The 25,132-nt window shown below is 56.4% G+C and overlaps 1 protein-coding gene across 5 annotated transcripts; it reads right to left on the reverse strand.

Moving 5' to 3' along the window:
• Positions 1-245: 245 nt before the first annotated feature.
• Positions 246-22,112, reverse strand: ZNF385A (zinc finger protein 385A). Of its 5 annotated transcripts, none has more exons than XM_039217004.1 (8): positions 22,048-22,112; positions 14,943-15,079; positions 6,616-6,726; positions 4,780-4,942; positions 2,609-2,851; positions 2,060-2,229; positions 1,758-1,853; positions 246-1,609 (listed from the first exon to the last, which is right to left on the reverse strand). In XM_039217004.1, the coding sequence occupies exons 1-8, from the start codon at positions 22,055-22,057 to the stop codon at positions 1,379-1,381; spliced, it is 1,161 nt and encodes a 386-aa protein (XP_039072935.1). In that variant the 5' UTR covers positions 22,058-22,112; the 3' UTR covers positions 246-1,378. The 5 variants fall into 5 exon arrangements, with proteins under 5 accessions (XP_039072935.1, XP_039072939.1, XP_039072937.1 ...); XM_039217008.1 differs by having other exon boundaries at positions 14,943-15,075; positions 22,048-22,070; XM_039217006.1 differs by lacking the exon at positions 22,048-22,112 and adding an exon at positions 16,160-16,211.
• Between the last annotated feature and the right edge of the window lie 3,020 nt (positions 22,113-25,132).

Here is a 25,132-nt window from a genome sequence, read left to right on the forward strand (position 1 = left end):
CTAGAAATGATTCCCCAGGGCCCAAGTTGATATTTGATCTGGGCGGGAGTGGGGGGGTGAGTGGGATTGGGAGCCTCTACTCGCTTTCCACCAGCTTTGGATCTTGCCTTCTCTCACCCCTGTCTTTCCGTACCCCTCCTTCTGGCCCCTTTTCCCGTGTACCGGTCCCCTTCACCGTGCAGACATTATCTCGCGTTGAATAGCTCCCATATCGGCGGGCAAAGATCGAGAGTCTGAGTCCGGGGGACGGAGGGCAACGAATCCAGACTTTATTGTCAGGGAGAAGGAAAAGGGAAGACGTGGGTGGGGGGCCGGGGTTGCTACATCGTCAAGCAGAAAGAGTTGATGGGGACGGGAAGGCCAGTGGGGGCCCGTCCCCCTCCCGTGTCGGCTGCTAGAAGGGCTGACGATACGGAAACCACAGAGGGGTGGGGGGTGGGGGGAGGGAGGTCACGCCCCCGCCCGAGTTGTGCAGTGGAGGTGTCTGGTGGGAGGGACAGCCATGAGGTCTAGGAGCTGGGACGGGGAAGGCTACAGACTCAGCGAATCCTGCGGAAAGGGGAGGGGCGGGGGCGAGGCTTCTATTGCTTTTTGCTCACAGTTTTGCGGAAGGCGAGGCGGGGGTGGGCTCGGACTGGACACCCCTTGCCCCCCTCGGTACCCCTTGGGCGATGGGTGCTGGTGAAAAGAATGGAATCCAGACTGGGGAGGAAGAAGGTGAGGGAAGGGTCTGTAGGGGCATCTACTTGGTCCCACCCAAGTGCCAGAGATGCCCCCGAGTGCTGCCCCCTATGATGGGCCCAGCTAGACCTGGGGCTGGGGCATGGTGCGGGGCGGGCACAGTGAGGTTGCAGGCGGTAAAACCAAAGTGCTTCTGAGGGACCCAGGATCCCGCCTGCTCCCCTCCCCCTGCGGAGGATGGGGGTGTTCACGGAAGCGCTTCAGTTTGGGGGCAGGGGCCGGAGTCCCAGAGTCCGCTTATTGCCAAGAAAAATCCATTTCTGCCCCCCGGACTCCGACCATGGCTTGTGAACCCCGTTTTGTGCTAGGTTTGGTGGGGAAGGGCTGAATGGACATGGCTTTTGGGAGGGGGGGTGTCTCCAAGGGGGCTCGGGGGTGAGACGGCCCCCCCTTTTCTAGGGGAGAGGGAAGGGCAGGGGGCGGGGTTCCCTGAGATCTGGGGTGTTCCCCCCCTTCTGAAGCCCCCCTCCCCCGCTACCCCTCCCCTTTCCTGGAACCCCGTACCTCGGGGTGGGGGGGAAGGAGAGAGAGAGATCATTCAGGGAGTGCCGGGAGTAGGGGCGGGCTTGGAGCCCAGAGGCCTGGGTCCCGGCTGGAGGTGGGGGGGGGTTGAATGGGAGGGGGTTCGGGGTTCAGGTCAGTAGGGGGAGAAGAGGATGGGTCCGTGCGCAGTTCGGATGGGCCCGGGGGCCGGGTGGAGCAGGGGGTGGGTGATCGGCGGTCCCTGGAGAAGAGGTGCGGCTGGGGCCGGGCGCAGGGACAGCGGGGAGCCTGCTGCCGCTGCCATCACCGCAGCCACCGCTAGGGGGCTGGGTAGCAGGCCTCCCGCCAGGGACTTGGGCAGCTCCTTGGAGAAAGTCAGAGTACCCTGCAGAGGGAAGAGGGGCGGGGAAAGGGAGACCCAGAAGTCATTCTGCGGCCCGCAAACCCCACCCCTCCCCGTGCCGGCCCGCGTCCCCTTCTCCTCCCAGCTTCGGGTCTCCCTATTGCCGAATTCTCCAGCGCCCAGGCCTCACCGCCAGCTCCCCCGCGCCTCTAGGCTTCTTGTGACGGCTCAGCAGCGGGTTGGGCTTCCCGGCCACGCCATCTCGGTGCCGCCGGCTGGAAATGTGCTGCGGGGGTAGGGAAGGCCAGTGGGTAAAGGGGCTGTGTGTGCCACCCGGAAAGGAGCAACCGACAAGCCAGTAGGCACACCCAAAACACCCGGCCCCGCCCTTTCTGTGGTCCCAAGGAAAGGGCCTGAAAGACACACCCTCACCCAAGCTCTCTGTTCGAGAGCAGAGCTCCCTAGAATTCCTGGGAAAGGCCTTGGACCCACCTGTTTCAGTTGGACCTCCGAGTTGACCTTGACATTGCAGATCTCACAGTGGAAGGTTCGGTCCTGGGCAGGGGCCTCTGGTTCCCCAGGAGTGGGGGGCCCCAGACGAGGGTAAGCTTTGATGGGGCCCAGTCCACTTCTGGCCTCCAGAATTGTCTTGTGCTTAGTACCTGGAGCCCACAGAGGGCAGAAGGTAAGGGGTGGAGGAAATATTCTCCAGGCCTACTAAACAGCAAATACCCACGTTCCCAATTAAAATAGAGGGGAAGCCTCAAGTGTGTGTGGGGGGGGGGGGTTTCCAAGCCCCTTGGGACACCCCCAAACCAAGGTAGGTCAGGCAGGGGAGAGTCACAGTTAAGTCAAGAAGTTAAGCAGAGGGGGAACTAAAGAAGTTAAGTGGCTAAGGAAGGGGGGAGTTGATTCAGGAGGGAGATGGGCTGGTAAATCTTGGGGGGTCCGGGATGCTGGAAGCCCGGGGAGTTAAGAGGTAGGGAGCAGAAGTGGGCTGAGGATAGGGGAATGTGGGGGGAGGTGTAGGAGAGTCCATACCTTTGTTATGAGCCTCAAGCTGGGACAGGGAGTTCACTGCCACCTTGCACAGAGCACAGTAGAGCAGCCGCTTGGCCTTTTCCTCCTCTTCCTTGCTGCCTCCAGGCAGGGGAGCTGGGGCTGGAGTGCCCCCTTCACCCTTGGTTGGACCCTGACCAGTCTCCGGAATGCTGGGAGGGGACGGGGAGCCAGGCTGTTTCTCTGGGGATCCTGGGGCTGGACCCAGTCCATTCTCCATGGAAACTGTTGTTGGGGGAGAAACATAGGGGTCACCTCAGATGGTTTTTGGAGGAGATGCTTTATGTGGCGGAAGCCCACCCCCATTTCCTGGAGGGCAAGGGCCCAGAAGTCCCCACCCTGTGACAGCATGCATGCTCTCATACCCTGGGCCAGAGCCAGATGCAGTCTAGCTGCTGCAGGCTGGGCCGTGAGGCTCCAGTGCCTGACCCATCCTCGAGAAGCTGGGAATGGTTGAGGGGCCCAGCCCCAGTGGCTTCCCCTTCAGGTGGAAGCTGGCGGCCAGCCTAGCCGTGGGGAGAGGCAGGGGACAAGGATTCACCCCTCCGCGGCCTGCCAGCCAGCCTGGGCTCCCTGCCTGGCCAGCCCCTTCCCAGAGTCCTGCCCAGTCCCCAGGGAGGCATGCCAAAGCGCTCTAGGAAGGGGCAGAGGCAGCACGAGGAGAGGTCGAGAGGGACAGTCACAGACACGGCAAAAGGGAAACAGCAACAGCAGAACCGGAGAGGGAACAGGGATGCAGGCTGCTCTATAATTCATGGCTCGATTAAAGATGCACCGGCCCCAGGCCTCAGCGCTGGGTTCTGGCCTCCGAACAGGGGAAACTCTAGCACTCTCATTCTTGCTCCAGCAGCCTATCCAGTTTCCGGGTTGTGAGAAGGCAGAGAGTGGGGGTGGGACCCTGGTAAGAGAGGGACCTCCTGACTCTTGCAGGTGTCTGTTTGCGTGTCCGTCCTGCCTTTCCCCTTATTTCTCTTACTCATTTGACATCCTTTACCTCCATTCCCATCCAGAGAGCACACCCACGTCTCAAACGGGACAGGGCTTCATGGTTTACAAAAGTAGGGCAGGTATCATTATCTCCTTAGAGATATACTATCGGAACGAATGAAACGTGGTAATATGCATAAAGCACCTGGAACATGAAATGTTATCTTCCACCACCACTATCATCATCATCATCCCCATTTTACAGAGACGTTGGCAAGTTAAAAAAAGATGATCAGGCCAAGAGGCAGCCAGAGCCCAATTAGAACTCAGCTCACCAGCCCGCCCTATCTGTGCATCCCTGAGGGACATGCGTGTGTGTGTGTGTGTGTGTGTGTGTGTGTGTGTGTGTGAAAGACAGAGAGAGAGAGAGAAAGAGAGAGAGAGAGAGATGATCCTGGTCCTCAAGCTGCTGATGTAGATGCCTGGTCTCATTCCGCTTGGGGTGGGGCAGAAAGGACAGGCAAGGGTGAGGAGGAAATGGGGATGTTGGGTCTTTCTGGAGTTGATCGTGACTGATAGCTGGTGTGGCAATCCCAGGATAAGGGTGGCTCACATCATCCTGCCTTGATATTCGTTCCTTCCAATTCCTTGGCTGGGAGGAGGACTGAAGATGGCCACCAGCCATGAGGGAGAAAGTCTCAGAGCTGCTTTTTGTAAACCTGGAAAAACCTCCAAGATCTTAAAGTCTCACTCCCAGGACGCATGCTGGGGCCAGAGAGGCCAAAAGATCAACCAAGATCATCAGGGAGTTGCTTGAGTTTCCTGAGCTCTCAGCCTCCTCAAGGGGAAGCCCAGTGGGCAGGCCCTCAGATACCCTCATTCCCTCCGCGTCCCTCTCCCCAAGATGAAGGGGCCTCTCCCTAGATTTGAAGGAAGGTTCCCTTTTTTTCTTGAGGACATTTGCCAGGTGGCCTCACCCTAGCCCCTCTCTGAGTCACCGGGCGGTGGGGAGGACAGACAGTGGGGACTCTGTTGAGAGGAGCTGGGGCGGGAGTGGGGGTGACAGGATGGAAATTCTGTGTCACGGTGTTTGGCTCCAGGACTCACCTTGGGTAGGGGTGGGGTGAGGGGGTTGAGGAAGAGAGAGATGAAAGCAGAGAATTCTGGGAAGTGGGGAAAGAAGAGAGACGAGATCAGCTGAACAATGGGGGGGGATTCAGACGCACCTGGACGGGGGGCTACACCATCCCCATTTGGGGGGGTGCTGCCTGGGGGAGCTGGGTCTCCAGGTTCCCGGATGCCAGGCTCCCTGCCTCGGGTCTTGGCAGCCTCGATGCCTTTGACTCTTCGGGCGTGGCGATTACCCTTGTAGTGTGCCTCAGCCTGGCTCTTTAGGGATGAAGGGAAAAAATGGAATCTGAGCTCACCTTTCATATGACCATTCTCCCCCACGGAGTTCCTTCAGGTCCCGGGGTGGCCACAGGAGGCTGCAGCAACTCTCTTACGATACTAGTGAGACGTAAAGCCCCATGCCTAGTGAGATGTAAAGCCCCATGCCAAAGAGCCCTGGTTATTCCTGGGCTTCAGGCTGGCTTCTCAACCTTGAGTCGCTGCAAACCTGGATCCTCACCTAGCGCAGGTTCTGCCCTCCCACCACATCCAGGGCCTGGCTTCTGACTCGGGTTGCTCCCCTAGTTCTGGGTGAGGGAGGGCTGCCCCAACCTATACTAGAATTCTAAATGGGAGGGGACTAGCAATCCAGCCAGCCAGCAGTCGCTTGGCCCCCTGGCCTTCTGTGCGTGTGTCTCCTGTCTCCTGGCCCCGGGATCCAGTCTTCACTGCTTCTACACCCAGGGTAGGAGTCCCAAGAGCCCTGAGGCCGGGGCCCTACCCTGACAACTACTCCCCCCCCCTCAGTTCTCATTTTTCCTGAAGCCTCTGTGGACACCCTGGAGGACCCTGGCCCCGAGCCCAGCTCTGGAGATAGAGACGGCAGCAGAGACAGCTGTCAAAACAGAGCCACTTGGTGGGGGAGGGAAGTGGAGGGCTGCCTACTATTGGCCCCCTGCCCCTCTCATCCTCCACCCTCCACCAGTGAGTGGAGCCAGGGTTGGGAGAGGGGATGCCCGAGGTTGAGGTACAGGAGAGGCCTAAAGCTGGGTTGGTCCTGGTTTTACCCCCACCCCCATGTGCCCCTCCTGCTCAGAACATACAGTTCTGGAGCCACAAGGTCACCCGGACAGGGACAGAGTAGAAATAAAAAGTATGGATAGGTAGGAAAAGAAAATTGATATCCTAGGGGTGAGACCGTGGTGTGCAGAGCCTGGCAGTATGGTGCGTGTGTGTGTGTGTATGTGTGTGTGTGTGTGTGTGTGGACTGGGTAGAGAAACAGAACATGCTTTATTTCCCCCTACTCAGCAGAATGAGGCTCTGCTGTTTTTCTCCAAAAGCTCTCAGAACCTGCACCCCACAAAGTCTCTGCTAGACCCACACAGAAGTCCCAAGGGAGCCTCAGAAGGAGGACGGCTGGGAGGCCAGACGCCGAGGTTCTGCATTTTGGGTGGCTTCTCTCCATGGTAAAGTCCTCCATAGGAAAGGAGAGAAAGGGGAGGGAGCCAGGAGGTTAGAGTGAAGTGGGTGGACCAGGGGAGGGGTTTAGCACAGGCGCCGGAGGACACAGGCTCTCTGCAGGGGAGTCAGTGACCTAACTCAGCCCAGTGCCCAAGGACCAGTGGGCCAGAGGCCACTTTCCCACCCAGGCATGATGGCCACCTGTGCTCGAGGAAGTTCTGAGCCAGGGATGCCTCGGTTCCCAAGCGAGGGAGGGGTCAACCTTAGAGGAAGGGCCGACTTCATGTTGAAATATACAGCCACCTCTTGTCTCTCTCAAGAGCCGTCCATCCTCCCCTGCCCCTCCTCCAGTATCCCCAGTCCCTGCTCTTCCCCTGATACCCCCTTTATTTCCCCCCCTACCCCCCACCAGAGCTCCTCTGCCCTCTGTCCTCCCCTGAGATCTCCTGGCTACTCCTGCTCCACCCATTTGAGCAGCAAGGCTTCTTACCTGAGAATTGAAGCGGATCTGACAGACATTACAGGAGATGATGGGCCGCTTGGTCTTGAGCAAGGGTCCCCCAAAAGTGTGGGAGAGCACAGCTTTCTGCACAGGGTCCATCTGTGGAGGCAGGCTGGGGTGAGCCAGGAATCCCAGCGCAAGCTCATGTCCGTCATCCCCCACAGTGGTTGCAGCTGTGTTGAACCAGAGTGCTCCGCGCCTCCTCCCTATCCCTCAGTTTGCCTGAGGGCGCTGAGCCTCAGTCCCCTGCTTCCCTCCAAGCCCAATCTTCACTTTACTGGAAAGGCCTTAAGGGGTCAACTGGCCCAGTGCTCCCATCCAACAGAAGGCAGAAGTGGTTCGCCCAAGGTCACATGATGAGTTAATAGCAAAGCTCGTACTTGAACTTGGGCTGCTGTCTCAGTTCATCGCACCATGAAGATCCAGCTCTGTCTTTTTGACCTACAGCTAGGCCAATCCACCAAAGGCCCACTGATGCAAAGTCCCAAAGCACCCCAGGTCCTCTGGCCTTCAGCTGAGGCCTTTGAACTCTCTGGACCCAGTCTGGGGCAAGATGTCTACCAAGCCAAGCCTCTGGGCCCAGGAGAAAGACATTCCCAGCTTCCTGTCTCTGGGCCCCAGGTTGCCCTCACGTACTCCCTAGACCTCTTTAAGGCAGGAAGTCTAAAGGGAGTAAAAGAACTCAGGAGAGAGTAGTGAATAATGGGAGTTAAGGGGGGGGGGGGGGGGGGGGGGGGGGGGGGGGGGGGGGGGGGGGGGGGGGGGGGGGCACCTAACAAGCTGGGTTGGCCCGAGGCAGTGGAGAGCTCTTCTGAACTTCTCCCTGATCCCAGGGCTTCTGGGGCAGGGCTGTGGGGCTGGGCGTGATTAGGAACAGTCTCTGCCCCCACCCTGGGTCAGCAGATGTCTTTGCAGTCTCCTGCCAAGAGTTCACATGAGGAAGGGAGAGGATGGGAGTTTCTCTCTGAGGCCTTCAGCTCTCAAGGGATGAAGCCAGGGGCCTAGAGGCATGAAAATTGCCTCCCTGCACAGTCCTCCTCCCTTCTGGCCCCCTAGGCAGCCAGGGAGAGGCGAGACTGGAATGCATCTGAGGCTGAGGAAGACTGGGTGATGGCTGGGACCTCTCATAAAAACAGAACCAAATTAGAACTGCAGCCTGGTCTTCCAGGGGGAAGGATCGAGTGAAAAATAGTTGCTGGGACTTGGTGGGGGGGGGGGGGTCCTTAGCTCCTCAGCTGAGGCCTTCCCCTATGCTCAGGTCTTCATGGTTCCCAGTAAGTGAGAGACAGGCACATGAAGCAGGGGAAGAAGGTGGCAGGAATCTGGAAAGTCCACATATCCAGGCTCCCCCCAAGTAGTCTCACAGGCTGGTTGGAAGGGGGCTTTAACATCCCTGAGAAATGGGTTGCCTCATTTGGTAGGAGTAGAGGCAGGAGCCATGGCCAAGTTCAGATGGCTTGTCTGGCTGACAAGTGTCCATCTCTTGGCCTCCCCTTGGCTGGAAGCAGCCCCTTTCAGTAGCTCACTTTTTACCTCCTGGAAGCCCAGGTCTTATTCAAAGAAAAGCCAAACAGGGGAAGAATGGGCGTGACTGCGTGTGTCTAGGCAGGCTGTGATCAATCTGTGCATGGGTGGAGTGTGAAGGAGTGTCATGTGCTGTGTGCACATCATTTATGTATCAACATTTCTGTGTCGGGGGCTTTGCCGACGCCATGAATGGCCAGGTTGTGTAATCTTCAGCTGTGTGTTTATCTGTGTGAATGTATGATGTGTTTGGCAGACAGAAAGACAGACCAAGTTGGAGACAGGCTTTAATCAGAAAGGGGAGACAGATGACTGCTCTCAGCTCCCAGTCTCCAGGCGTCAGTCCCCCCTTAGGCTGAGACACCCTCTCCCCTCCCCTCCTCCCTGCCCCCTGCCCCAGGGTTCTCCTCAGCCCCCGGACTTCCTCCTATGCTGGGTGGGGAATGGAATTCAGCCCAAACAGAAACCCAATCTGGGCTGGGAAACCTAAGTCGATGACAGCAGAAGAGAGAGAGGAGTGGGATGGAGAGGGGACAGACAGCAGAGGCCCTGGTTCTGGCTCTGCCCCACCCATCACCCCAGCCTGCCTCTCAGAGTGCCCTGAGGACGACTTGTGGGCTGACCATGCCTACATCCAGCCCTGGGAGAATGGTCCCTGCCCCACCTGGGTCCCTCCTCCAGAGTGAGAGCCTTTTCTCTTGCATATACCCTTCCTTAGGTTTATGTCCATAAACACTAACAGGGGGTTGGGGGGTGGTGAGAAAGAGGGAGTCAACCCAGTGCTGAGTCCTTCCCACCCTCTCCTCCAGGAACTAAGGAGACACCAGGCTGAAGGTGAGGGCTCCTGGGCCCAATCCCTGTGCAGGTGGAATGTGAGCCACTGAAGTGCCGCTCCAGGCCAAGGTCAAGAGGCCCTGATGACCTAGATGAGAGCTCTCTGGGGAGGGGCGGAGGCCAATATCTCCCACAGCCCATCCCACCCAGAGCCCCTTCCCTGGGATTTTGGCCTAGACACTGCCTGGAAAGGTCCATAAAACATTCCTCTCTCACCTGCCCTCCAACAGCAGACATGAAGGGGAATCACTCCCTAAAGCTGGGGCAAAATGAAGCAGGAAGGGCAAGGGGGAGGGAAGGGAGGAAACCAGATCAGGAACAGGAGAGGGGGCCATGATTATATTTCCTTCCATTGCCCTTTATCTGATGGAAACCGCTGCCCCATGTTTGACCACCTCACTTCCCCATCTTCCCTCCCCCACCCCCAAATAAAGGTGAAAAGAGAAAGAGGGTGGAATCTCAGGGATGGGAAGATCTGAGGGACAGGAAGGACTGAAATAGGAAAGAGAGTGAGCTAGGGGGTGTCTAAAGAGCAGGTGGAAGCTGGTGGGGGAGGGATGCTGGGAAGAGGAAAGATGCCGGGATGGGATAAGAAGGATCTAAGCGCCGTGGTAATTTGAGGGTACATGTAAGCCCTGATGGGAAGTCTGAAGATTTGGGGGACTCTAAGAATCTAAGAAGCAGAGGTGGGGGTATCCAGTATGGTGGCAGTAGACTGGGGGGTGCCAGCTGGGATCCAGAGATTGGCTGGGACCGCGCCAGTTATGGGGGATGGGCCAGATAACCCGAGGACCAGGCGAAAGGAGAGGTAGCCCGCCCGCCAGGGGCGGGCGGGGATGGGGTGGGGGGGCGCTGCGGCAGCGGCGGGAGCCAGGGAGAGAGGAGGGGCCGGGTGGCTTACCCTGCGGGACCCCGGGGGCCGCGACTCCATGGCCCGGGGTAGCGGACCCGGGCGGGGCACCCGAGCCTGGCCGGGCCGGGCAGGCCGGGGACGCGGCGCTCGTTGCCCGGGTGGCTCGGGGCTGTGCGGCCGGGCCGGCCCGAGAAGGGGAGGCGGTGCCGGCCGGGACCGGAGCCCGCCCCGGAGGCGGGGCCGAGGGCGGGCCGCGGACGGGGGCGGGGCTAGGGAGCCTGGGAGGAGGGAAGGAGGAAGGGGCGCTAGGGTGAAAAGAGGAGAGGAGAGGAGAGGGTGTCCGTATCCAGATACTCGTTCCAGGGTGGTAGACCTTGTCCTGGTGAGGGGCCGTTCGGTCCGGAGACCAGGCATTGAGCAGGTGACCTCGGCTTTCTCCACTGAGGATCCTTGCTGGATCCAGTGTCCCCACCAATCCTATGGATGACTCTATTTGTCTGGCTCGAACATTTCTCCTTTCTCCCATCCCTTCCACCCTGGCCCTCGCTCCAGTGTCGACAACCTCTCTTCCGAGCCCTCAGACTCGTGCTCCCTCTGCACAAGACCCTTGTGCCCTTTTTACATGTCACTTCCCTTGCCAGGGATGGGAAATTGAGCCCAGCTACCTAGGTATCAGGCACTGCTCTCAGTGATTCCTCTGAACAGTGGAGCTGGGAGGCGCCCAGAGCAGAAGCGACCTCAGACTGGGGACATCGTCCCTAACCTCTTCCTATCTCCTCCCCTCGCCCGCCACCTGCTGGACAGCTAGGTTCTCAAAGAGCTTATGTTTCGTGCACTTGCTGCCCTCTGGCGGTCAAGTAGGAGCAGCACTGGGGGCTCAGGGGCAGGAGGGCAGAGCAGCCCGCTCTCCCAGACACCTCCTTATCCTGTCTGAGGGAGTCTTGGGTTTCCCGCTCTCTCATCTCTGGTTCTCACCCTCTCCCATTCCATCAAGGACAGAGAGATGAGCAGAGCAGGGAACTGAGTGTAGAGAGAAGCTGTCTTTGGGAGACCATGAGGGACGTCCAAGGGCAGAGGAAAGCATAATACAGGGAAGGGTCCAAGGGGGTGGGAACTGCCCCAGTAGGAGAGGGGTCTGGAGGTATTGTATTAGCCCAGAATCCATTAGCCACGAATAATACCACCACCACCACCACCACCACCCTCTAATTTTGATTGAGCCCTTGGAATGTGCCAGCCTCTGTACTGAGCTCTTTGCATGGATTATCTAATTTAACCTTCACAACCACTACTCAGAATAAGTACTATTATAATCTTCACTTTATAGATGAGGGAACTGAGGTTTAGAGAGGTTAAATAATTTGCCCAAGGTCATAAGCTAGTAAGTGGCTGAACTGGGATTTGAGTTTAAACCTGGGCAGCCTGACTCCAAAGCCATGTACTTAACTGCTGCACGATACTGCCAACGGTCTGTCTGCAGCTTTTCTGCAGTCCTCATTCCCCTGCAGAATTTGACACTACTGATGCAGGCTGCCACACTCTCTCCCTTGGCTTCTCCAACTCTACAGGAACAAAGTTGTGTCCCCACCCCCTCCAATAGCTCCTCCATTTCCTTTGCTGGAGCCCCCTATACCCACTGCCTAATTTTGCTTATTCCAAAAGGCGGGGGCCTTGGCCATGCTACCTCCCTTTCTCTGGTCCTCTAATAAAAATAATAGCAATAGCATAATAATCATAGCAGCTAACAGCAAACATTTGTGCTAGATGTTTTGATTACGTAATACGACTCTCACAACAGCCTTGTGAGTTGGTACTATAACTCTCTGGTCAAATTCAGGTTTAGAGAAGTGAAGCCATTTGCCTGAGGTCACACAGCCAGAGCTTTGGGAATGTCAATTCAAATCCTGCCAGTCAGATGCCAGCGCTGGGGCTGCTTAACACCCTGCCACACTCTCCAAGCTTATCAGCGCTCATGGCTTTAAATAGCTAGTCCTTACTAGAGGCAATGGAGCCATGAACCCTGGGGGAGTGAGAAACCTTGAACTATCCATGTGAATTGACTAGCTTTGTGACCTTGGGCAAGTCACTTAACATCTCCAGGTCTGCGTTTCCTCATCTATAAAATGGGTGGCTCAGTCGGTTAAACTTCCGACTTCAGCTCAGGGCGTTATCTCGCGGGTTCGTGAGTTTGAGCCCCACGACGGGCTCTGTGCTGACAGCTCAGAGCCTGGAGCCTGCTTGAGATTCTGTGTCTCCCTCTCTCTCTGCCCCTCCCCTGCTCACACTCTGTCTCCTTCCCTCTCTCTCTCACAAAAATAAACATTAAAAAAAAAAAATGAGGGAAATGATGAGAGACCTAATGGTAAGTGTAAATGAGGTGTGTAGATGGGGAAACGTATTCCCAGCACCTTCTGCTCCAGTCAAACTGAATCGATTGCACTTCCTCAAGTGCTCCTTTCTAGCTCTTCTTCATGCTCTTTGCTTCAGTCTGGAATGTTCTCTAAGACCCCTTTTTAAAATCCTACTAATAATTCTTCAAAGCCCAAATCATATGTCACCTGCTCCAGGTTGAATTCCTTTTTCATCTGTTCTCCTTCTGCTCAGCTCTGGTTGGTTCCTTAGGCACCACCCCATTCAGCAAGTCTTTCCTGACACTCCCTTGGGCTCCCATACAAGCTACATGCCTCTGACTCAGCTCTTTTCACACCATAGGGTAACTGTTAACTTGTTATCTTTCCTACTAAACATGAGTTCTAAGTCCTGTGTCCCTGACACCTGGTACAGTGCCCGGCATATAGTAGGTGCTCAAGAAATATTTGTTTTGTTCACTTGAACCATCATTGGTTTCTCTGTCACAGTATTTATAACTCTGCCTCTGTTTTGCGTTCTAGATTGCTGCATATACGTCTATATTTCTTCCCTGACTAGAAGCTCCTTCCAGACTGGACCATATCAGCGGTGCCTGGGTGGCTCAGTTGGTTAAGTGTAGCATTGTTGATTTCAGCTCAGGACATGATTTCACAATTCCTGAGTTTGAGCCCCACGTCAGGTTCTGTGGTGACTAAGTGGAGACTGCTTGGGATTCTCTCTCTCAAAAATTAATAAGTAAATAAGCATTAAAAACAAACAAACAAACAAACCCACAACGGGGCCTGGGAGGCTCAGTCCGTTAAGCGTCTGACTTCAGCACAGGTCATGATCTCACAGGTTCGTGAGTTTGAGCCCCGCATGAGACTCTCTTGCTGTCAGCACGGAGCCCACGTGGGATCCTCTATTCCCCTCTCTCTCTGCCCCTTCTCTGCTTGTGCTCCCTCTCTCTCTCAAAAGTAATCATTAACCCCCCTTCACACACACAAACCCTTAAAATTGGACCCGTATTGGGGCGCCTGGGTGGCTTAGTCGGTTAGGCGTCCGACTTTCGCTTAGGTCATGATCTCGCGGTTCGTGGGCTTGAGCCCCGCGTCGGGCTCTGTGCTGACTGCCAGCTCAGAGCCTAGAGCCTGTTTCAGAGTCTGTGACTCCCTCTCTCTCTGACCCTCCCCTGCTCACGCTGTCTCTCTCTCTCTCTCTCCTAGAAATAAATAAAAAAAAATATTAAAAACAAAAACACCTACCATTTAAAAAAAAAATTGGACCCGTATCATGTTTACCCTCGTGTCTCTATTTTATCTAGAACAGTGCCTTGATTATAGTTAGTACTCAATTTTCTCATCTGTGAAACAGATTAAACAATAGCTACCCTGTAGGGTTGCTATAAAGACTGAGATATGAAAGATACTTTGTAAACCCAGAGTGCAGTGCAGATGTTGGTTCGGATTCCTTGGAAGGAGTTTGGAGGAAGCCACTGTGGTACAGGGAGAACTCCATTAGGAGTCAGGTGCTATGGGTTCAAATCATACCTTAGGTGCATACTATGTCAACCGACATACATTGCTAAACCCTTCCGAGCTTCAGCTCTGTCTTCCCATATGTGAAACAGGAATAGCAATGTCTGCTTTGCTGCGTTGTGGCGAAGATGAAATGAGATCAGGGAGAGAAACATCTACCGCAGTGCCTGCTGCATAGCTGATACTCAGTACACGTTTGTAGCTCACTATGGTTTGATGGTGGGTTATTTGAGTTGAATAAAGCTGACTTCCTCCAAACCTTTAGCTCTAGCCCACTTTCTAGGACCCAAGTTCGAACTGTCCGCTGGACATTTTTGGCTCAATGTCCCACTGGTTCCCCAATGCGTCATGTCCTAAAGTGAGCCCCACAGCTTCACTCCAGACCAGCTTCCTCCTCCAACCCCCTGCCTCTGTCAAGGTGACTTCTCCCTCCTAGCCACAGAGGTTTGAACCTTGGAGTCAGCCTTGACTCATCCTCTCTCTTCTCCCCTACCCCCAAATACCAGTTGGTCACCATGGCCTATAATCATTTCCTTGGAAACACCTTGCCCCTCCCCCTTCCTACACACTCACACTGCCATTACCACTGGCCCAGTCTGGCCTTCCAGGCCTCCCTTCGGGCCCACACTGGGGGGGGAACAGCCTCCTGGAGCCTCTGCTCCCTTTCATCTGGCTGTCCCACTCACCTTCCTCCAACACTGCTCTGACAAAGTCATTTTGCTGCTTAGCAATGGATAACGGCTCCCTATTTCATACCATATTAAATCTAGACAACTCTGCCGGCCCTCTAAGCCCTACCCCACTGATCCTCCCCACCCAGCTGTGGGTTCCAGAGAGCCAGAATTTACAAACAGGCAGGCTTGTGACCCTGCTTATCCCTTCCGTCTGGATTCAGCACCTGTCACCGCCCCCCACCTCCCTGTAGTCACAATCACCAGTCTGGGTCTCGTTCCTTCTCTAGATGGGGGACTCAGTGAGATGATTCATATAAAACACGTAGCACCAGGGCTGGCCTAGCAAACATGAACTATTATTGTTGTTAATAGTATACCAGAGAGCCAACAATGCTTGTAACTGACTAGAGACTGGAAGGCTGGGAGACGGGGTCCTAAGAAGAGATAAGGAATTAGGTAGGAGAAGAGGGCAGGGGTGAGTCAGAGTGAAGGAAGGAGCCGGGGTCTCAGGAGGGTAGGGTAGGCAGGCAGGCTGCTACTCACAGTGTTGTAGTTGCTGAAGAGGCCCAGGGTGGGGGCTGGCTCCAGTGGGAAGGGCAGGATCTGCTTGAGGTCCAGTGGGGGCTGCATGATGGGGGGCTGCCGAAGCAGAGGGAGGGGCCCTGCCCGGCTCAGGCTGCCTGAAGGGCAGAGAAAACATTACGTGGGGCAGGAAGAGTGAAGCTTGGGAGCCCCACCCAAACCTGTCAGTCCCACTGCCCAGCTGGGGCCCCCACACTCAGAAGTGTGACTCCCCCAGCACACACACTTCCCCTGCTGGCTGGCTCCGGAGCAATGAGCACAGTGCCCTGTGGGCCCAGGGGAGGGTGCAGACTAGTCCTTCCCTTCTGGGTGGTTTTCACTTCCCCCTTCTCCAGCCTCCCTCCCCCAAGACCTTTAGGCATTTTACAAACCCACGAAAAGCACAGACCTTCTCTGCCGGATCAGCAGGACTCAGGGAGCCCCACGGCTCTGGCTGCTCCCTTCTTCTGGTTCTGTTTCTCCCCCAAGGAATTCCAAAGGCTAGGTCTCACCCCAGGGAGAACAGGGTCAGGTGGGTGATTCATCCCACTGCCCAGAGGGGAATATTGAGGCCTAGATTCGGAGGAGGCTGCCCAAAGAGCTACGATTTGTCCTGGTTGTTCTTAGTTAATTGTTGACATCCCCAGGGGTGGGTGACAGGTAAACGGCGTCCGCCCAGGGAAGTGAGCTCCCCGGGCCCATTCTCAGAGCCCCTTCTCCCGACATTCCTGTCTTCCCCCAAACCCCTTGGTCTTCCTGGGAGTGTGCAGTTCCAGCGCTGCAGGAGGAACCGCCACCCCGGCCTCTGGGAGGGGAATGCCTGGGTCTGACCCGAAGGGGAAATGAAAGTCCAGGCCAGCTACTCCACTACCCACCCTCCCCTGAAACCTTCTCTCCTCCCCCTCGGAACCATGGGAGGGACCTTGCCAGGCGCCAGTGGGGGTGGGCCAAAGGCCCTCAGGACCCCTCTGGGTTTCCGCTAGCCCAGCTCCCTTCTGCGACCTCGCCGTCCACCAGTCAGGGAGTTCTGGCTGCCCTTTCCTGCTCTGACAAGCCCCTGCCAGCAACAGGGGTTCCCAGGAACAAAGGCAAAGCCAGGAGGCTGCAAGTTTGGCCCCGTCCTCCCTTGACCTTACTGGGGCAGAGGGTACCCCGGGATCCTTTCCTGCTCCCTCCACAGACACTGCCCTTTTGCATACCTTCAGTTTCTGGTGCCTGCTGCCCCCAGGCAGTGGCCTGGCCCTGGCCCCCCAGGGGCCTGGGCCTGACAGCGTCCCCTTCCCTTGGTTCTGCCCCCTGCCCCCTCCCCGGCCAGCCCCCTCCCCCCCAAGTCCAGTCAGGAGAATCAGCCAATCAGAGTCCTGGAAAAGTGGGGCAGAGGGGAGGGCGGGGGAGCAGGGATTAGGGAATAGGAGGCGAGAGGGAGGGGGTGGGGAGGGCTCAGGCACAGCTGGGGGCAGGGAGCTGGTCCAGAAAGGTCTGGAGGGGTCTGGCTTTTCTGCCAGGGTGGGTGGCCAGGGCACCTGAGGCCAATGCTGCTGGGAGCTTGGGCTCTAGAGGGCTAAGGGTTGAAGGAAAGGGCAGGATGCTTGGCTTTGGCCCTTGGGCAGCTGGGGGTCTGTGCACCCGGTGTCCATTCCCTCCTTTGCCATCCTGGAGTCGGGATGGGGTAGAGGGAGAGCAGACAGAGAAACAGAGACAGATAGACCGACAGACAGACACAAGTGAGTGGGAGAGAATGGGAAAAAATGACAGAAGCCAGAGTGAGTGATTGAGAAAAGGGACAGAGATACTGAGAGAAAATGATAGTGAACAATGGAGAGATGGAAGAGAGTGAAATGAGAGAGGAAAAAAAAGACTCTGTGGAAAAGCTGGACACAGAGCTTGACACCAGGGTAGAAAGACTGAAAGAGCAGAGAGCAAGAAAGGGAGAGAGAAGAGAGGGATAGATAGTCTGAGGGGCAGTCTGACCACCTCCCCTTCCTGGTCTGTCCCCTCAAGCCTCCTTCCCCCTGCACCCCCCCGCCCCCGCTGGCTGGCACACCAGACCAGGGCAGCCTTAACGAGCCCTGGGCAGCATCAGGAATGGTGAGAGAAACCTGACCTCTCCCAGAGTCCCCGGCACCCAGCACCCACCCCTGGCAGCTGGTTTGGGGCTGGCACTTGCCCCGCCCCAGAGCAGCTCAGCTCCTTGTCCCTTGCCCCAGCTCTAGGCTCTCTGAAGCCCCTCAAGCACCCATCTCAGAAGAGAGAGATGAGTTCTGGAAAAGGCAATAGAAAACATATGTATTGTGAAGCTGCTAGCTGCCAGGTAAGGAGTTCTGAGTATTATCACATTTAATCTCCGAGGGCAGCTATGATTCTAGGGGAGTGTAGCTGATTCTTTTTTCCATTTGGCATATGAGGAAACTGAGGCTCAGAGAAGTTAAAAACTTCGGCTCACGTCACCTAGCCTGGAAGTATCAGAGCTGGGATTTAAGTCAAGATCTGTCGCAAATTCTTTCGCTGCTACATAGCCCCCAAAGGACTCCCGTCTCACTCAGAAGGGATGGAGATCCGAGCACAGGCTTCCGTCTTGTTCAAGGAGAGGAAGGGGAGAGTAATGTCCCCGCACTTCCTGGGGTTGGAGGAAAACACAGCAGCTAATCGGTTCCCTAAGGCCAGCTACTCATCTTCTCCAGGACAAGAAGCCTGGAGGGAAAGAGGGAGGGGAGGGAAGTGGGCAGGAAGGGCTGAAATGAGGATGGAGCGAGGCAAGGAAGCAAGGTGGGTAACTGGAGATTCGTTTGCCTCCCATTTTTGGGTCTACTGAGCTATAGGACGGGGTGAGGGGCAGCTGGCAACTCATGGGCTGAGTGGGCAGAAGCAGAGGTCGTGTTTCAGGTAACCTGAGCCTCAGTCCCCTCTCCCCTTTTCTGAGAATACTAATAGTTGCCATTTCTTTTTTTTTTAATTTATTTTTTTTTTTATTTTATTTATTTCTAGGAGAGAAAGAGAGAGACAGCGCGAGCAGGGGAGGGTCAGAGAGAGAGGGAGTCACAGACTGAAACAGGCTCCAGGCTCCGAGCTGGCAGTCAGCACAGAGCCCGACGCGGGGCTCGAACCCACGAACCGCGAGATCATGACCTAAGCGAAAGTCGGACGCTTAACCGACTAAGCCACCCAGGAGCCCCTCTTTTTTCTTTTTTTAATGTTTATTTGTGAGAGACAGAGAGAGACGGAGCGTGAGTGGGGGAGGGGCAGAGAGAGAGGGAGACAGAATCCGGAGCAGGCCCCGGGCTCCGAGCTGTCAGCACAGAGCCCACGCGAACCACCGCGAGATCATGACCTGAGCCAAAGTCGGACGCTTAACCGACTGAGCTGCCCCGTAACAGTTGCCGCTTTTTGAGGGCTCTACGTGCCAGGCACTGGACATACACGGTCTCCCTGAGGTTGTCTCCTTGGCTCCTGAGCTGGGATAACTAGCTCATTTGGCCAATGAGAACAACAGTGCTGCCTCTAGGAGCCGTGGGGGGGATTGAAGGAATCTATGTAAATTGCTGGCATGCCACGAAGGAAGCTCAATGAATGTTTGCTAAATGAATGAGTCCTCGCTTATCAGTGAGGGCAATCGGCTTTGACAGGGGGAATTACTTGACCAAGGTCACACAGCTAGTGAGGGATGTGAACCCGTCTGTCTGGCTCCAGAGACAGGGCTTTCAAGCCCTACGCTTTTGTAGGTAGACTATGGATGGGGTACTGGGGGGGGAAAGGCAGGTGTATGGTAAGGCCTGGGGAAGCAGGAAATGAGGCAGGAAACCCAGGGCTTCCGACATCTGGCTAGGTGAGGTCTTCGGGCAGATTTGGAGGTGGCAGGAGAGTCAACTGGAGTGTGTGTGTGTGTGTGTGTGTGTGTGTACACATGCACGCACGTGTTCTTGCATAGCACACAAGTCAGGCAGGGCAGGGAGGAGCTGGGGCCTGACTGGGGCAAGCCCCTCCAGAGGGAAGCTCATTAGAGTAATTACCTCCAGCAGATAGAGCCCCACCCAGCTCTGCGGGGGGTGTGGGGGGGAATTGCCAAATGCTTTGTTCAAGACAGTTCCCAATGCACCTTCGAGGGAGGGGGTGAACTCTCAGACCCTTGGATGGAGGTCCGTCTGTCCCTTTCGAGGTCCTGCTTAGCCCTAGGCACTTTATCCTGCTCAGGTTTCCCGTCTAGCACCGAGCCACAACCAAGCCACATCTTACTCCTTTCATCCCACCGAAGTCTGGCCTTTTTCTTCCTCCCTTTCCCAGAAATTTTGGCCAGGTCAGAGTCCCAACCCCTCGGCTGTCTTAGGTCAGGCCTGGGGCCTCAAGCCCTTGTGGTAAAGAATGGGAGTGTCTGCCTGTGAGCTGGCTCAGGGAGTGGTCACGTCTGGCAGGAACAGGAGCCGGCAAGGGTGTTAGGGTAGGGCTGTGGGTTAGTGCTGGTCTTGGAGGCTGGGCCCGGGTGAGAGTGAGATGAGATAGATGATTGGGGTTAGGGTCGCAAGTTGTATTAGGGCCCTAACCCGAGGTGGTGAAAAGCCCCGATCAGCACCGGGTTAAGATGTGAATTAGACTCTGGAGCCAAGGGAGGAACTGGATTGGAGTCTGGACTGGGATCTCATCTCTAATCCATCTCTTTTTCTCTTCTCTCTCCCCTGCAGTGCCTAAAATTGGGGATTGAGGGGAGAGTTTTGAACCCCTGAGTCTTGATTTCTTGACCAAATCCCATGTTTCTGGTCCTTTCTGCCTCGGTTTCCCGCCTCTGGAAAGGAGGCAGGTTGAGGGCTGGAAAGGCTTTGAAGTGAAAGATGAAAGGAACAAGGGGATGATTATGAACAACTACTTAAAACATCCTCCTTAATAACCCCAGGGTGGATGTAGGCGGGGGCAGGGCCTAAAGGGAGGAGGTGGCCAGGAAGGGAAGGGAAGAGAGAAGATCCCTGGTAAATCTTCCCAATCTGACAGGAAAGGGCCTTCTTCAATGCCCCCTCTCCCCTGGGACCCAGATGGAGAGGGCAGTAAGAAAGGCCCCGAACAGGGAGGGAACTGAGCCCAGAACCATCATCTGCTGAAACCTAGGCCCACAGTCTAGATCTTAAGAGGGTAGGCTGGGCCCCACCTGCTGGCCAGGGCCACTATGTACATGGACTCAGTGGACCTCAGTATTTGGAACCTGAAAACCGTACAATGGCATGGCCTGGGGGTGGGGCCTGAGCCCTGGCTGGCAGTTTTCTTCCTTTCTCCTTTCCTCTCAGAGGACTATCGTGTGTGTGGGCCAGCAGGCTTCCTGGCCCTCTGTAGGTGGGCACAAGGAGGGAGTTAAGTACAGACAGTGTCCTGTCCCACATCAAGGATATGTGTGTGCGTGTGTGTGTGTGTGTGTGTGTGTGTCCAATTGGCAGACCCAGGCATTTTTCCTGTGGTGGGGTCTTGATCAGGCTTGAGCAGGCCTCTGAGGCTGTCTTCAGAGCCCACTGACCAGGGGAAGTGTGGCTCACACTGGTCCGTTCTGGATAAACATGAAGCTCCCTTTGGCGCCCCGCGTCCAGGGTGGGGCCAACATGCAGGGATTGCACGCGTTGGAGGAATGTGGAGCCTGTGCTCTGGGGACTTGGGTCCAAGAGGTGATGGCCAGGGTCACTTTAGAGTGGGGATAGTCTTCCTCGTTGGGTGGGGAGTCTCTTCTTTGTTGGAGAGATGCATGGGAAGGAGGCAGGCACCAGTCATTCATGCCTCTGTTTCCTCATTCATTGAGTAGGGATGATGGAGTGCTAGATGGAGCGGGCAGAAAGGGTGAGGAGATACAGGAGGGGGAGAGAAAGGGATGGAGGAAGGAGGGCAGAAGGGGAGAAAGACCACTAGTGGGAAGTCAATGGGGGTCAAAGAAAAGAAAGGAAGCAACAGAGCCAACTGCAGAGGGACCCAGCAGAGGGCTGAGGCAGGAGCCAGGCAAGCCCTGGGGCGCCGGCATAGGGCCAGGTGTCCCCACTGGGAGGCAGAGAGACCACAGGTGTCTGGGCCTGGTTGTGGAGGTGGGGGGCTTCTCTCACCATAAACAGGGCCCAGGAACCGGCCTAACCAGGGCAGAGGTCAGAGGTCAGAGGACATAGCAGGCCCGCCTACAATTGTGGAGGCAGGGGCCTGGAGCCCCTGGAGCTGAGGAGGAGCCCAGAGCTGAGGAGGAGCCCAGACGCACAGCTCATCCCTCTCCTCCCCCACCCCAGGGCTCCCTTCCGATGTAGGTCATGAGGATGGGGTGGCTGTGGCTGAAGGATTGTCAGAGTCCCGCGGGAGCTCCCCTCCCCCATCCTTACTCCCTCCATTGCCCCTTGTCTCTTGGTGCCCCCGGCCCAAGGCAGCGGTGGGGGTGGGGGAAGAAGGAAGAAGAAGGAAGCTGGGAAGGAAGGGCCCCGGCAGCCAGAGCAAGGAGAGAGCGGGGCAGGTCCCGGCGTGTTGGGGCAGGATGGCTGCGGAGACAGGATCCGAGCCGCAGGGGCCCCGGGAAGGACAGTTTCCCACCCCTGCTTCTCCCAAGCCCCCTTATCTCCAGCCCTCAGGTTCCCACCTCCCACCACACACACCTCGAAGCTACACCCACCATCTTCTCCTCGCCCGCCCCCCACTTCCTCCTTTCCCTCTTATCCTGGGCCCAGAAGGATGTCGGAGTGTCTGAGCTAAGGGTGGGGGAGGGCGTGTGTGTGTGTGTGTGTGTCTGGGGGGACGGGTCAGAACCTTTCCGTCAACTCCACTAGGCCAGGACCAGCCCTCTCCCCCAGCCTCTCGTAGACCGTCATATAATATTCATGAGCCTCATGAATACGCAATATCCTCATTATGGGGCGGGGGTCTCACTCGGCTCTGCTCTCTCCTTCACCACTCCCTAGATTACGCGGAGAAACGGCAGCTTGGGGAAGAGGGGAAGAGGGGGGACCCCCAGATGTGGAGCCAGATGAAGGGGGAGGGGGAACCGGTCGCTGACGGGCGGCCGCAGTCACCGCGGTGCCGGGAGGTTGGGGGGGTGACCTACTGAGAGGGACCCAGGAGCCCGGAGCCCAGAGCCGCAGAGCCCACTCACCGAGGATCATGCTGGGGACCCAGGTGCCCGGGGTTCCGCGTCGCTCTGTCCCGGGGGCCGTTCTGGCCGGGCTGGGGGTACAGGGGGAGGAGTCGGGGGAGGAGCAGAGGCCGGCCCAGGCGGAGCGGGGGCGGAGCCCGCAGCAGGTGAAGACGGGAGGAGGGGGAACTCGGGCACCCTGGGCTCCGTGAGGGGGCGTCTTGGCGGCTCCTCGCCCCTTCCTCTCCTACCGGCTGCCCCTGGGTCTTCTGGATTTACGGTGTCCCTGCAGCCAGGGCTGGGGATACAAGCCATCTACAAGACGGTGTGAGGTGAAGGAGGCAGCTGGGAACTAAGATGCCTGGGTTCCTGGGAAGGGCTGCGTCTGAGGGCAGGAAGTCTGGTCACGGGCTGATATAGGGTGGGGGATGCCTCAGTACTCCGGGGAGGGATGGGGCCTGGGATGGGTGGGACACTTGGGTCCTCTCCAGAGTGATAGGCTGGGCAGGGTCGGGGCGGGGGCGTTAAGGTCCTTTGTTTGTTTCTTTTACTTTGGAGCCAGATGCCTGGGAGGCTGGGTTTCAGAGGTGAAATGTGGGGCTGAAGATGGGTCCCAGGTTGATCTCTGGCTGGGGTTCAAATGCCTAGGTCCTCAGGAAAGGTCTGGTCTGACTGATGAGAGTGCAATCAATGGACTCAAAGAGGTGGAAAAAGAAGCTTGCCACTGAGGATGATCAGGGTACCCAGAAGATGATAGAGAACCCAGAATTGAGGCTCAGCCCTATAGAGATGACCTGAATTGGGGTGGGGATGGGACCATCCATCAGGCATCAGGGCCTGAACCCAGGGCGTTCACTAAGGCGAGTGTGGATTGAAGAGGACTAGTGTGTGGGGGGAGGTGGAAGGGGAGGATGGAGAATAGGGAAGAATGCATGGACTGGGGAGTGTCATGGGGGAGTACAGGACATTGGATGTATTTTAAGGACCTACAGGGAGACTCGATGAGAGGTAGGCACCTGGGACCCCAGCAGGAGGCTGGAGTCTGGGAGTCTGTGAAGTGTCTGGGGAAGACGCAGCTGCTACAGCCTGGACCTGTCTGTACCTGCCCCAAGAGGGAGGGCGGCAGGAGGACTTCCCAGAATGCCACACAGCCAGCTTCAGACCAGCCCCCAGCCAGAGGGAAAGGAGGTGTGACTGAGAACTTAGAACGCTTGGGATTTAAGGAGGGTGGCGGCAGGGAGGGAGAGGTTGGTAGAAGGCTGTTGAGACTGGAGTCTTGGAACAGTCAGGGAAGGGGAAGGGGCCTGGGGACTGGCATTCCTGGGCTCAGCAGGGAAGTTGGGACTAGATGGCTAATCAAGGTACAAGAACTTCAAATTCCTGATTCTGAACTTCAGCAGTCTTTTGCCTTTACCCCGCTGATCTGGTTTGACAAAAAGATATTCCAGCTTAAGGGCAAGAGAATGCTGGGGGTTCCAATGCCTTGGTCTTGTTCTGATCCAGAGGCCCAGAGATGCCCAGCTGTGGCCTTGGGGGACAAGGCAGGGTCTCTGAGCCAAACAGAGGAAGTCCTGTAACTCCCGCTCCAACCTGCCACCATAGTGTTCAACTCTAGTATCACAAAGCCTGCTTCTCCCCAGGCCCAGTTATCCAGGCCCCCACCCCTGCCCCACCCCCACCCTTCCTTGTCTCTTCCCATTCTTTCTCCTCCTTGGTGAATTCAGGAAAAAACCAGAGTCAGCATTAGGTGTGGTTGATTGGTGATACAGACCCCTTTGCCCTCTGACTTGTCCACAATCCCACACTGTCCCCAGGGACTCTGAGTTAGGGAGGTCTCAGAAGAGACCTCTCACAAGAGGGGTTGCTTAGCTTACCAAGGTGAGGCAGCTGGCTGGAGGGCGGGGTGACCTTGCAGGCAGCTGGGGGTGGGGGCAGTGTGTGGGGTGAATTCATTATTGATGAGCCCTGCACCCCGGGCTACTAATGAGCCCAGGCTGGTTGCTCTAATTGATGTCAAGAAACTTGAGACCCCCAGATCAGCTTCCCGCCTGCCAGCTGCCTCTCCTGAGCCCCCTCCCCCTCCCTGCACCCCCAGCTGCTCTGTTCCCTTCCCAGGGCCTCCTTTCCATCTACACACAAAACGATAAGGATAGGGCTCCGGCCTCCTAGCCCCCTACCCTCAGGTCTCTCTGGATCACTCAAGTCTCAGGATGAGAGGCAGACATTCTCTGGAGGGGCTGGGAGATTTGGAAGGGGAGACAGACCAGAGCCTGAGGATTACAGTTCAGGGGCAGAACGCTTGGCGCTAGATTACGACTGAGCCGTTTCTGAGCCTGAGGAATTCCTTCCGTACATTGTGCACCCTCAGGAGAGACGTTGTCACTCTCTGAGACCCAAAGGTACAGGCACTACACAGACGCACCCATGACCCGGCCTAGTAGTCCCAGTTCACTTCCCCTCCTCATTTCCTCCTGCTGATTGCATAAGAACTCTCAGATCTGCCCCCTGGAATTTGGATGATGCCAGTCCCACCCCTCCCCCAAGAAGGGGAGTATGAGATTGCCTTCCTTGAGAATTCCCAGTGCCTTGTTATGTTTCAGCTGCCATCCTTGGAAATACTGGGTAGCTCTCGGCCTCAATAGGTCTCTTCTTCCTTATCGGTCCCTCTTCATTTATGGACGCTGGGAAGAAGTTCTAGGGTACAGAATTATCAAGAAGTCACAGATTGGAGTGTGCAGCAGCCTTGGTCTCGCAGGAGAGATGTTTTTAAGGTGATGTAGGCACTGCCAGGCAGGAGCCTAAGTTAAAAAGAATAACCCTGGCGATGGGGAAAGAGAATGAGGTGGACTTCACGCACTCTTCATCCCCAAATTCCCACAAATTTGCGGCTATGCTGCCCTCTGGTGGCTGGATTCTGGTCTAGCATGACAGGGACATCTGCCTCCAATAATCCATTAGAATTTCTGCACCCTTCTCCTTCCTCTTGTGGCACATTAGGACAGGCCTTGAAAAGACAAGAGGACCCCGAAGGGCTCCCTTACTGTGATTTCTCTTCAAAGACCTAAACCTTATGGCATGTTGGTTAAGAATGAGGGCTTTCCCAGTC

Source organism: Hyaena hyaena, unplaced genomic scaffold (genome assembly GCF_003009895.1).
Source record: "Hyaena hyaena isolate Hyena2069 unplaced genomic scaffold, ASM300989v1 scaffold_663, whole genome shotgun sequence".
In the NCBI taxonomy this organism is placed as follows: Eukaryota; Metazoa; Chordata; class Mammalia; order Carnivora; family Hyaenidae; genus Hyaena; species Hyaena hyaena.

What these genes read in the sequence shown, in the direction of transcription:
- ZNF385A (XM_039217004.1), bottom strand. An exon ending in TGGTGTAGCCCCCCGTCCAG is followed by an intron (nt 2,852 to 4,779) that starts GTGCGTCTGAAT and finishes CCCCAACAACAG; the next exon opens with TTTCCATGGAGAATGGACTG. An exon ending in GCTTGAGGCTCATAACAAAG is followed by an intron (nt 2,230 to 2,608) that starts GTATGGACTCTC and finishes TGTGGGCTCCAG; the next exon opens with GTACTAAGCACAAGACAATT.